General features: G+C 37.9%; 2 protein-coding genes across 3 annotated transcripts; one reads left to right on the top strand and one right to left on the bottom strand.

The window, feature by feature from the left end:
* The first annotated feature begins 3,903 nt into the window (after positions 1 to 3,903).
* On the top strand, positions 3,904 to 8,800 carry LOC104112854 (meiotic recombination protein DMC1 homolog). Of its 2 annotated transcripts, none has more exons than XM_070186264.1 (14): positions 3,904 to 4,013; positions 4,420 to 4,496; positions 5,945 to 6,036; positions 6,144 to 6,215; positions 6,319 to 6,357; positions 6,614 to 6,671; positions 6,774 to 6,819; positions 6,912 to 6,957; positions 7,098 to 7,159; positions 7,304 to 7,370; positions 7,485 to 7,577; positions 7,660 to 7,728; positions 7,869 to 7,947; positions 8,170 to 8,800. In XM_070186264.1, the coding sequence occupies exons 3-14, from the start codon at positions 6,019 to 6,021 to the stop codon at positions 8,352 to 8,354; spliced, it is 834 nt and encodes a 277-aa protein (XP_070042365.1). In that variant the 5' UTR covers positions 3,904 to 4,013; positions 4,420 to 4,496; positions 5,945 to 6,018; the 3' UTR covers positions 8,355 to 8,800. The 2 variants fall into 2 exon arrangements, with proteins under 2 accessions (XP_070042365.1, XP_070042364.1); XM_070186263.1 differs by lacking the exon at positions 3,904 to 4,013 and adding an exon at positions 4,177 to 4,343.
* A 394-nt stretch (positions 8,801 to 9,194) lies between these two features.
* LOC104112855 (stem-specific protein TSJT1-like) lies at positions 9,195 to 11,975 on the bottom strand. Its single transcript, XM_009622894.4, has 4 exons — positions 11,656 to 11,975; positions 10,632 to 10,872; positions 10,430 to 10,550; positions 9,195 to 9,674 (listed from the first exon to the last, which is right to left on the bottom strand). Exons 1-4 carry the CDS (start codon positions 11,856 to 11,858, stop codon positions 9,484 to 9,486), a joined length of 756 nt encoding a protein of 251 aa, XP_009621189.1. The 5' UTR covers positions 11,859 to 11,975; the 3' UTR covers positions 9,195 to 9,483.
* Between the last annotated feature and the right edge of the window lie 754 nt (positions 11,976 to 12,729).

The raw sequence follows: 12,729 nt of genomic DNA, 5'->3' as shown, positions 1-12,729 counted from the left end.
AATCCAAAATTTAGGAAGAATTACAATATTCGGTGTGAGTTTTGCAAAATGAAAGGGCACAGTAAAGAAAACTGCTACAAAATAATAGGTTATCCATCAGATCATAAATTCAAAAAGAAAGGGGGAGCTGGTGCTTATAATGCAATGGTCGAACCTGGATACACTATGCCTATGTACTCCAATCATGTCTCACACCAGGCTTCTCAGCAAACTTCAATGCCTCATTTGCCTGCATATCAAAAGCCTCAACAGATCATGAATCAAAGAGTTGAATTTTCTCAAGTTGTGAATCAGGCACAGGGTCATTTTGGCACTCAAGCTCTAGCAGGATCCTCCTCTACACGGGCACAGAGACCTTACACAGATTCCTCTCCACAGACTCAAGGAAGTGTGTTCCCTTTCACTAAAGACCAGTATGATCAGATAATGTACATTCTGAATAACTCAACTTCAACTTCCTCTGCTCAAGCAAATGTGGCAGGTACTAGCACTGCTCTCTTAGCATCAACTAGTCCACAAGAATGGATTATTGATACTGGAGAAACTAATCATATGGTGTCAGATTCTAACTTGCTTACTAAGCACTCTATAGTTACTCCTTCTAATCCTAGGACAGTCTTGTTACCTAATGGAGATGTCACTCCAGTGACTCACACTGGTGACAATAATATTTTAGACAGAAGCACGCTTAAAGATGTATTCTATGTACCTCAGTTCAAGTTCAACTTATTATCAGTCTCCAAAGTGACAAGAGACCTTAAATGCTTTGCTTCCTTTTATTCTGATTTCTGTGTCTTTCAAGATCTTTTCAGTGGCAGGGTGAGGGAGATTAGTAGAGAAAGAGATGGTCTATACTTTCTGCAAAAATATGGTGGAAAAATGCTCACTGCAGTATCATTAGCTGCTGCTGGAATAAAGTTAAGGCAGGGTGACACTACAATTGATGTTGCCTTGTGGCATAAAAGACTAGGGCATGTATCTAGTATTATCCTTGTTTGCTGCCAAACTAGCTAGTATCAATGACACTATCAATACGTGCAGTGTATCTCCTTGTGCTAGGCAAACCATGCTGTCATTTTCTTCTAGCTGTATTAAGACTGTTGCTGCATTTGATATAATATATCTTGATGTTTGGGGTCCATATAATTGTGCAACTTTTGATGGCAATAGATATTTTCTGACTGTTATTGATGACTTTACCAGGATGACTTGTTTTTTTTTTTTTTACTGAAACTCAAATCTGATGTATGTGTGGTACTTACTCAGCTTATTGTGCTCATTCAAACTCAGTTTAACAAAGTTGTAAAGGCAGTCAGGTCAGACAATGGCTATGAGTTTGTCAACTCTACCTGTACCACATTGTTTTAGAAGCATAGTATCATTTATCAAAGAACCCGTGACTATACTCCTCAGCAAAATGGAGTTGCTGAGAGAAAGCACAGGCACATCCTAGAAGTCACACGAACTTTAAGGTTTCAAGCCCATATCAAGTATCATTCCTATCAAGTATTGAGGGCATTGTGTGCTTGCAGTAGTGTACCTCATAAATTGGATGCCATCTTCTGTTCTTCATGGCCTTGCTCCTTTTGAATCATATCAAGCCCATAGTATCATTCCTATCAAGTATTGAGGGCATTGTGTGCTTGCAACAGTGTACCTCATAAATTGAATGCCATCTTCTGTTCTTCATGGCCTTTCTCCCTTTGAACTATTGTATGGTAGAGCACCTAATCTGGGTCACTTAAGAATTCTTGGATGTCTGTTCTATGCCAAGCAAGTTCATGAAACAGACAAACTCCTGCCCAGAGCTAAGCCAGGTGTTCTCATGAGCTTCTCTGACACTCAGAAGGCCTACATTCTACTGGATCTTACTTCTCATTTTTTTTTATCAACAGAGATGTATCCTTTAGGGATGATATATTTCCCTTCAAAGATATCACAGATACATCACCACTTATTTTCTTGCCTCATGAATTGCCAGTTCTAGTGAAGAACAACCTTCATTTCCTCTTGTTCCTGCTAGGCATGAGTCTACTGGCTCTTCTTCTTTACACCAATCTGTAGCAGATGTGATGCCTTCTATTCCTCCTTCTATGCCCTCTCAACTCTCCACTGGTCTGAGGAGATCTTTGAGGACAAGGCAGGCTCCTATTTGGATGAAGGACTTTGTGTCACAACCTAGACACAAATCTGTTCCCTATTCCATTGCTAACTATGTGTCCTATGATAGAATTTCTCCCAAATATCAGGTATATTTGACTACATTCTCTGCAATACAAGAACCTACTTCTTTTGAGCAAGCTGCTCAAGGTCCTAGGTGGATCGAAGCTATGCAAGCTGAAATTGCTGCACTAGAATCCAATCACACCTGGGATGTGGTGTCCTTACCTGAAGGCAAGGTGCCTATTGGTTGTAAGTGGATCTATAAGGTGAAGTATAAAGGTACAGGAGAGGTGGAGAGCTTCAAAGCCAGGCTTGTGGCTAAAGGGTACAGTCAATAGGAGGGTATTGACTACCAAGAAACATTTAGCCCAGTTGTTAAGATGGTTACTGTTAGAACCATTCTAGCCGTGGCTGTCTCTGAGCAATGACACATTCATCAAATGGATGTGTACAATGATTTTCTTCAAGGAGATCTCTATGATGAGATATATATGATCTTACCTCAAGGCTTTCAGAGCCAGGGGAGACAAGACCATCATGTAGACTCTTGCCTGTATGGGCTCAAACAAGCACCCATGCAGTGAAATGCTAAGCTGTCTGAGGACTTCTAGGATTTGGCTTCATGCAAAGCCAACATGATCACTCATTGTTCATCGAAGGATTAGGGGAACATATCATATTCATCTTAGTGTATGTTGACGATATGCTAATCACTGGGCCTAATCTGACACTAATAGTTGAGATGAAGACCAAGCTGCAGCTGAAATTCAAAATGAAAGATCTAGAGGAGCTTAAATACTTTCTTGGCATTGAGTTTGCCAGGTCACAGAGAGGCATCCTGATGCACCAAAAGAAGTACACTCTAGAGCTGATTTCTGAGCTTGGACTAGGAGCTGCAAAACCTGCACCAACACCTATTGAAGCCAACATCAAATTGACCACTAAGGAATATGATGAACATACTAGCAGCTCTAGTGCAACTGATGAAGTGTTAACAGACATCAGCCAATATCAAAGATTACTAGGAAAACTACTCTACCTGACTGTCACAAGGCCAGACATAGCATATAGATATTAAGACATTAAGCCAGTTTATGCAGAAACCAAAAAGATCTCATTTGGAAGCTGCTCAAATGGTGGTTAGATATGTGAAGAATCAACCAGGTCAAGGCATACTATTATCTAGCAAACAGAGAAATACTATCACTGCATATTGTGATGCAGACTGGGTAGCCTGCCCTATCACTAGGAAGTCAGTAACAAGATTCTTCATCAGATATGGTGATTCCCTGATATCCCGGAAGTTAAAGAAACAAAGGACCATTTCTAGGAGTTCTGCAGAATCTGAGAACAGAAGTATTGCATCAACTGTAGCTGAATTGGTGTGGATACTTGGTCTGTTCAAAGACATTAGTATAGAAGTTGGCCTCCCTGTGAACATCTACAATGACAGTAAATCAGCAATTCAAATAGCTGCTAATCCAGTATTTCACGAACGAATCAAACACATTGAAATAGACCTTCACTTTATAAGGGAGAAGATACAGAATGGTCTGGTACGAACAGAATATGTAGCTACAAAGGAGCAGTTAGCAAACATTCTAACCAAAGGTCTATCACGAGCACAACACGAGCATTTGCTGTCCAAGTTAGGTGTACTTGATGTCTTCCTACCACCTAACTTGAGGGGGAGTACATGTTGCTCAGGTTATGCAAAGGCAGAGCATTCTTTCTTTTACTGTTGCATTCATCTCGTTACTCCTCCTCTCTTCTCTCTCTCAACCTCCATTTCAGCAGAATTTCGTGGAGTACTTTTGGAAATCTGAAAAGGTTCAATAAATTGGAAGCAGGTAATAAGTTAGCAAAAAGTAATACTAACACGTAAAATTTTATTGCAAGCTTTGAATATCAATGTTCCAAAGTTCAAATTTACCAAGTTTGATGGACTAACTCTTAACATGTGTGATTTAGCTGAGTAAACAAAAATGCAATCGGAACCCAAACACAAAAATAAACTCCCGGGCTCCGCTCTCTCCCTATATATATATAAACGTGAAAAGTCTCCTCTCTGAGATTTCACAATTCAAATTCTCCTCACGCAAACAACACAAACACTCTCCTTTCCTCTCAGCAAAATTTCAAATCTCTCTCTCGAAGCTTTTGAAAATGCTTGCATTCAAGTAATTTCCTCTCTCTCTCTCTCTCTCTCTGTTTACGATTTTGTTATGTATTCTGATGTGTTGAATGATTTTTCAGACCTGAAGAGCAGTTACAGCTCGTTGAACGTGAAGAGATCGAAGATGAAGATGACTTATTCGAGGCTATTGATAAACGTAATTTCTCTTCTTTTTTTCGGTTGCGAAATTCTTGTGATTCTCCGTTTTCAGCTTCGCTCAGCAAAATACCGTATTCACATTTTCCTTCAAAATTCAACAGCAATTTTATTTAACTTCAAAATTTTGTTATCCTTTGCTGTGTGATTTTGCTTTTCTTAGTTGATGAAAGTTATGGCTCTGAAATAGTGGTTGCGATAGTCGTAGTACTGTTTTTCAGTTTCGCGCACATTATACTACTGCTTTGAAGTAACCTTGACACTCGTTAACTGTGTGATTTTCATTCTTAGTTGATGAAAATTATGGATCTGGATTAGTTCTTAGTATTCTGTTTTCGGTTTGGCTCAACATTTTACAATGTTTTGGACTACGATATTTCTCATTTCTCGTAAAAAACTCAACAGGAATTTTGGTTAAACGTTAAAATTCATGTTAGTTTGCTGTATGAATTTTCTTTTTTAGTTGATGAAAGTTATGGATCTGATTTGGTTCGTTGTGATACAATTTGTACTTGCTAAGTTCCTCTGTTTCACGCAACATTACCTTTTTTTCCCCTGAAGTATGGTTATTGTAAATATCTTATATAAACATCGTTTAATGCAAAATCCCGTTGCTGTTTATGATTTATCTTTTTATTCATCAAAGGTTCTCTGGAGTATGATTATTGTGTTATGCTTATGATTCGGTTCGTTGTGATACAATTAGTACTTACTGTTTACTCATGATTCAAGCTACTAGTTCATTGTTCAATCAATGCTAGTGTGTGTGATGTTGATTTTCAGTTTTTCTTCTGTAACCGAGATATGTGATTTTCAAGCGCATCAGAAGGATTTGGGGGTAATTTGGAGTATGATTTGTCTTGATCTCTTAACAAATCTAAGGAGTTCTCTTTAATTCAAAAAATTCATTGCGCTCTGTATTTTTCTTCGTTAACTCATAAAATTCTGGCTTCAAATCAGCTGGCCACACAATGTCCATATAGTTTACTGGTCTTATGCTCATTACTTCATCCAGTTGTCTTATTTTTCCATCAGTGCTAGTGTGTCTCTGTGTTTTGATCTCATCGTTGTAGCATAATTTACGGTTTCGATTTTCTGCTCTGTTTGTGAGTTTTTCATATCATGATCCTTTTGAGATTTTATGAACGTGTTAGTAATCTCATCGACTGCATTTTAGAAGAGTACAAACTCAAATTTGTATTATTATGTTCCTCCTGGTATCTACCTTTTAAGGTATTGTCATGGACTAGTCTTTTAATAAAGGCCAATCTCCTTGAACTTACACAATTGAATGTAAAACTCAAAGCAGATCTTAAACTGGAATGATGAAGCTATAGTCTCAATTTTCGATATCAAATGTAAATTCATGTAAAATCCTGATAAGCTTTTCCTGACAATTAAATGTTATGAATCAGCTAACTTTGTAAAATTATTGAATATTTTATGCAGTGATCTCTCATGGAATCAATGCTGGGGACGTGAAGAAGCTGCAAGATGCAGGGATCTACACCTGCAATGGCTTGATGATGCACACGAAGAAGGTGAAAAGGAAAATCACTTCTGTTGTTTATTATCCATGATGCGCGCATTATATACTTCTGCTTTGCAATCTTTCTTCTAATAAGTATCAAATTTGTCTTGCTTCCAGAACTTGACTGGGATCAAAGGGCTATCCGAAGCAAAAGTTGACAAGATCTGTGAAGCAGCTGAGAAGATAGTGGTAAGAGATTTATGTTCTGATAGACTGATTGTCATATTCCAGGTGATGATATCATCATATGTTTCTGCTACTACTGACTTCACTATTTTTGTAATCTTTGCAGAATTTTGGCTATATTACTGGAAGTGATGCTCTGCTCAAAGTATGAGTTTTTTGTTTCTTTTTTCATTTTATGCCTTAACTTAGATTTTGCTTGACTGGTTATGTTAAAAGTTAATAGCCCACAAAACCTACTCTATAATTTAGTGCTAACAGCTCTTATTGAGTAAAATCACGGTGTTTCTTTTCTTTGCTATACACTCTTGATCCTTTCTGCTTGAGTGACATATTTAAGGAAGTGTAAAATCCTATTTGGGCCTTGTATAAAAAGATATCTGAATACAACATGTTTGCTACAGAGGAAGCAGGTAGTTCGTATCACAACTGGAAGCCAGGCACTGGATGAACTTTTGGGAGGTAAACGTTCCACTACTTCTTAATTTTATCCTGAATTCTTTACTTGTCACATAAATAGCTCTTGGTTCTGATAGTTTCTTTTCTTGTGTGAACTTTCTGAAGGAGGGATCGAAACTTCAGCAATCACTGAAGCTTTTGGTGAATTCAGGTAACAATCAACTAATTATCGTTTTACCTTTGCTGTAGAAGCATTATCTGAATATTTCATCTAACTTTCTGCTGAATGAACAATTTATTCAGATCTGGAAAGACACAACTTGCTCATACTCTCTGTGTCTCTACTCAGGTTCACCTCTGATCTTAGTCAGAAGCAATGAAGTTTTTAACCTTCTAGATCCCTCCTTATCCTTTATATGCTTTAGACTTAATCATGGTATCATCCAGAACTTGACAAGAGTGTCAATTCATTTGTCTGATTTATTTCAGCTTCCTACTAGCATGAAAGGAGGGAATGGAAAGGTGGCTTACATTGATACTGAGGGAACATTGTATCCTTGCTGATATTTCCTTACTCATGTAGCATCAACAATCAAACTAGCACTTCAAAGTCTCTTCATGAAGTAGCAGCTGTAGAAACAAAAGAGAATGCTTCCTTCCATTTTATCTTGTTTCTTCAACTAAGTGTGCTTTAGTCGGCCAGATCGTCTTGTGCCCATTGCTGAAAGATTTGGAATGGACGCAGGAGCTGTTCTTGACAATGTAAAGCATCTTTTGACCCTCATTTAATGATCTCTCCTCTCTTTGTTTAGCTTACTGATTTTTCAGCTGATTTCTGATCATTCCCTTTTTCCCCTTATGATGTGAATTCACCAGATCATTTATGCTCGTGCATACACATACGAACATCAGTACAACCTGCTTCTTGGTCTGGCAGCAAAAATGGCTGAAGAGCCTTTCAGACTTCTGGTGAAAGCCACAACTTCCAGTTTATCCTGAATAGAATCATTGCTAATTGAAGTTGGCTCATATACTGAAATATTACTTGCAGATTGTTGACTCTGTGATTGCTTTATTTCGAGTGGATTTCACTGGAAGAGGAGAACTTGCAGAACGTCAGGTATAACAAAATACAGAAATATGATATTTGATTTATAAGTTCCTGTCTCTTGATATTTATCTTTGTTCTAAGAAGAGCCTGCAATCACCTATTCTAAATATGTTTTAATTTGAATGACTGCACCTTCTTGCCATTTCCAGCAAAAGTTGGCTCAGATGCTGTCCCGATTGATAAAGATAGCTGAGGAATTTAATGTTGCTGTTTACATGACTAATCAAGGTAGGCAATCTACTTTGCGCAGCTCTACAAATTGTTGATATGTTTAGAATCAAAACAGAAGGAATAGGAGTATAAACACAATGAAACTTCCCAAGTGTTGATGTAAATGGATTTTACAAACAGCTAAACTGACTCGCTTTCTGTGTGCTGTATATTGATTGCCTTTTATCTACGTTGAAACTCCAAGCATGCTAACACAAGTAGTTGGATTGATGAATGCAGTTATAGCTGATCCAGGTGGAGGGGTGTTCATATCAGATCCAAAGAAGCCAGCAGGAGGTCATGTCCTTGCTCACGCAGCAACCATAAGACTAATGTTCAGGAAGGGCAAAGGAGAACAGCGTGTCTGCAAGGTGTTTGATGCACCAAATCTTCCAGAGGCCGAAGCAATATCCTACTGTTATTAAATTAGCTTTCCTTCTCTTATCATTCTTTTCCACTGGGTCAAGTTTAGCAGCAAGGGGTTAACTAGAAAGTTCACCTAATTAAGGTTTTTTTTTTCATGGTCACTTATTAAGTTTTCTTAACAAAAACACATTTTTCAGATAACACCAGGAGGAATTGCAGATGCTAAGGACTGAAGATCAGCTGGGACTTCCTCTCTGCTGCAGCAGAGATCTGCTTATGCTTACATTCCGCTTTCGTATTTTGATGCTTACTTTTTAGTGTTAGCTATAAACATATCAGTTTAGCAAAAAAAGATGTTTGTAAACCACTGTTTTGTCACACTTATCGTGGTTGCACGTGGTGTTATCACGAATATAGATTAGTTTTTTGCTCTTAGCCTAGTTATCTTGTATTATCATAGACGGTTTACAAAATGCAATAGCAATGATATTGGCAGTTTCGGTTAGCATGCAATTTTAGTCCTAATACTTCATCCGATCATCTATGTTTCACAAATCCTCGGCTGTCCTCTGATATCTAACAACCTACATTTTTGACAAGGCAAGTTGTTATGTAGCCAGAGCCACTTTCCTGCCAAAGCATATTGTGCATATAGTGTTTTATGTGCTTTAGTTTTGCTTTGCACCGATGAAAATGCTGCAGAGCGCATACCATCTTTTAAGCAACGATAGACCAACTTTTGGGTATACTACAAACAATCTCAATGCACAAAGGAACAGACCTGACTGCTGATGTTTCTTATTAGCAAGAAACATTTGCCAGACAGCATGGATCTGAAACGTACCAATATTGGCTAAAAACATTTGTAAATGGAAAAAGCAAGGGTAAAAGAAAACAGAAGCACCAAATACACATACTAAGATATTAGCAAAGCCCCTGTATCAAGACAGAAGTTATTTAAAGTAGACGTCTTCCAGCCAAGAACATGGCCTAATTCCAGTATACGACATAGCAAATCACGTTCCTCGGTAGCAATATGAAATATCTTTCCTCACCTTTTTAACATTTCTCTACAAACCATAAAGCTCATAGCAATTGAAGTTGAGAATAATAGAAAGAGTTGGGAAAGCACAAGATAGAAGGCCAAATAATAACGAAGCCTCCGTGGTGATGAAAACTGCAGTCAGCTCAGTAGTGTTGGGACCAGTTAGCGGCACTGTCCACTCTGGGCATGCCTGTACCCCCTTTCTTAGACTCAGCATCCACCTTAAAGTTTGCACCGCACACCTCGCCTGAGCTGTCCACCCTTGGTACTGGTTTCAACTCATTACGCGGGTGCTCATAACTCCTCAAGCCACCAGAAGATGTGAAGAAGCATCCTGAAGAAGCAAACAAACAAGAAGACACATCAGTATTCTGCGAAAGATTCAAAAGTAAACCATCTGACATTGAGCATCTTAAAAAAGAAACAAAACAACAAACACAAAACACATTGTTATAGCACTAAATCCGAAAATGCTACATAAGGATGGACGGGAAAAGCAACAACAACAATATACTCAGTATTATCCTACACCGTGGGGTCTGGGGAGGGCAGTGTGTACGCATGCCTTACCCCTACCTTGTGAGGATAGAGAGGTTGTATTATGAATCCCAAATCCAAAAAAGTGGAGTACGAGAAGCACTTGAAGCATATATCCAAACCCACAGATAGTATATGTCATGTGTCAACCTGAATTATGAATCTCATCCCATTTGATTGATTTATGTATAGGCATCTTGCGGTCTTGCCACATGAACTTACCTACCTCTCCCCAATTTACTCTCTTCTTCACCCAGACAAAAGGAGATAAAAGTCATACAAAAAGAATTATTTGCACAAATAGAAGAGGTCGCAATGGATCCGATACACATTAAATCATTTGGTTATGTTGGTCATCAGAGACCGCATATTAATTAGCTTGCAAAGAGCATATTTGTCTATTTTAATCATCCTATGGTTGAGCAGCAACTCCTTGTTTTCCATGTCAATAGAAGTTCTTTTACTGATTACTCATCCAAAAACAAAAATGAAATACTATGTATGTAGCTTCTAGGACCTTTCCCTTCAATGCAAGAAGTTCATCTGCATTACCTTTGGGAAATGGTGCAAAGGATTTTCCACAGCCTTGCTTCACAATGTCAGCATCATCGGAGAGGACTAGGTGGCCTTCAGAATCAGTACCCCAGAAGAAGGGCACACTCCCATCAACATCCTATAACAATGAAAGTGGTACATGTAAAGTCTAGGTCCACAACAAGAGACGAGACGATTCAAGACAACAAGGACTACTCACAGAAGCTAAGAAGGAAGTCTTTGAAGAGCTATCGTAAAGAACGAAAGCAAACTTTCCATGAATATCTCTCACAACTTGATCTGGAGGATAAGGACCTCTATCCCTCAAAGTCCTGTAAGCCTCAATAACAATGATCACTTCGTTTGCTGTCTTGTTTAACCCATATTGTTGCTTAAGATGAGCTACATTCTCAATGTGGCCTTGAAACAAGCAGAATATGTCATCCACAACAGCGAACAACCTACAAGAAACAGTGCAGTGATAAGATCATCTAATTATCTTTATTCGTTCTACAAGTTCATACCATTACATATACTATGTGGTAATGCAAAAAAACAAATAAATCTAAAATTTCTAGAATTGCATTATTCTGATGGCTGAAGATGTATTCAGAAAGCATGATTTGGTTCAAATAAATAAATCTAAATTACTCTAACATGAAACAGAATTTACACAAATAAGTAATCATACTAAAGCAGCAACTGAATGACAATGGTGATTATTAAATATTAAATAAAAAAAGAAAAAGAAAAAGGATTAAAAAGGAAAATCTGTCACATACAAGCCACTAGTGCATCTCCTAAAACTAAACCCCAGAAAGACCATGATTACATCCAAACCAAAACCGACAAAAAACACAAATCACAAATCACAAATTCCGCACACATTTGACCAGACTTCCACATTCAAATTCACCAAGATACACTATAATAAAAATTAAAAAAAAAATCGAAAAAAATAAATAACTTGCAGAAAAGATGATAGATCGGAGTACACAAGATCACAAACTCAACTGTCGACCAAAAAAAGAAAAAAAGAAATGAAGTAAACAGATCATCATTTTCCTACAAAAGAAAAATGGGGGACGGAGTCGAATAGTTGAGCAGCACAATTAAAAAAACCAACTATATGTGTAGCCAAGAAACCAGTCGATAGATCTCTATTTTCCTTTTTCTTTTTGGGGTACATGACAACAAATTCACACAAACATCAGATCAAAGACAAATGGGATAAGAAATAGGACCTGGGAAGAAGAGGGTTTTGGCGATCAGAGGAGTAAGCCAAGAAACCAGAAGAGCCCAAGTTGATGGTGACAGAGCCTGAATGGTTGGAGGCAAAGCGCTGTGCCAAGAAACCATCTTTCAGAGCAGAAACTGCTGTCTCATTGTTGGGACTCTGAAGCCCTTCTGGGCTTTTAGCCACTGATTTGTCAAAAACTGCTAGCATTTTTGGATGAAAAGTTTCACTGATTTGTTTTGTGAGATGACAAGTGATTCTGCAAAATGATGATGATCTATTGGGGGGGTTGAAATAGTACGCTAGTGGGAGTTCTTTTCCGCGTCCTTTTTCTTGGATTACCATAAATGCCCTTTCTTCATAATATAATTTTTTGTTTTTGTTTTTGTTTTTGTTTTTGTTTTGGTAATTAAATATTCATTACAAAGGGAAATATTTATAACTGGTACCCTGAAGTTGGACATAGAACCCCAACTTCAATACTATTTCTTGCTTCTAAACAACTCAGACAACTACAAACAAATTCTGCTATGGGTAAAAATTTAGTTTTTGCATCTGTCTAGCTAGACCTGGTTTCAAACTCCCTCTACAGTGCACCTCTTGATTTATCAATCTAATTAACTCGGCACAACTCTGTTTCTTGTTCTGAAAAATTCGATAATTTCTCTCCAACCAGATGTGGTACACAGCACCTGCTAGAACCCTTATGTATGTTGCTGCCTATGAGCTCCTACCATTAGCATATGTTGTTATCCATTCTATCTCTTCAATCGATCCCTGGACTGGTTTACTCACTCGTTTTCATTGAATTAACTTTAGCCATATTGCGTATGAGAATCTGCATTTGAAGAATAAGTGTTGATGGTCCTCTATTTCGTCCTCACACAATGGACATATTGGATTGGTTGGGATCCCCCACTTTGTTAGCATGTTCCTGGTATATAATCTTCTATGGATTGCTAGATATAGTATGAACATCCATTTTGGACTCCCCTTGTTGTTGCATATGGTTCTCCTGCACAATACTTTGGGAAACTCTCCTTTTAACTTGTTGTATATCTGTATGATAGAATAGCATTGC

The sequence above is a fragment of the Nicotiana tomentosiformis genome, chromosome 9 (genome assembly GCF_000390325.3).
Source record: "Nicotiana tomentosiformis chromosome 9, ASM39032v3, whole genome shotgun sequence".
Lineage (NCBI taxonomy): Eukaryota > Viridiplantae > Streptophyta > Magnoliopsida > Solanales > Solanaceae > Nicotiana > Nicotiana tomentosiformis.
This window is presented reverse-complemented; position numbering and strand designations above follow the sequence as displayed.

Excerpts from the sequence above, each read along its gene's own strand:
- LOC104112854 (XM_070186263.1), top strand. Across the intron at positions 4,497-5,944 it reads ATTCGAGGCTATTGATAAAC|TGATCTCTCATGGAATCAAT; the intron begins GTAATTTCTCTT and ends TATTTTATGCAG. Across the intron at positions 6,216-6,318 it reads AAGCAGCTGAGAAGATAGTG|AATTTTGGCTATATTACTGG; the intron begins GTAAGAGATTTA and ends TAATCTTTGCAG.
- LOC104112855 (XM_009622894.4), bottom strand. The coding sequence starts at position 11,858 with ATGCTAGCAGTTTTTGACAAATCAGTGGCTAAAAGCCCAGAAGGGCTT. Across the intron at positions 10,551-10,631 it reads AGACTTCCTTCTTAGCTTCT|GATGTTGATGGGAGTGTGCC; the intron begins GTGAGTAGTCCT and ends TCATTGTTATAG. Across the intron at positions 9,675-10,429 it reads CTTTGCACCATTTCCCAAAG|GATGCTTCTTCACATCTTCT; the intron begins GTAATGCAGATG and ends TTGCTTCTTCAG.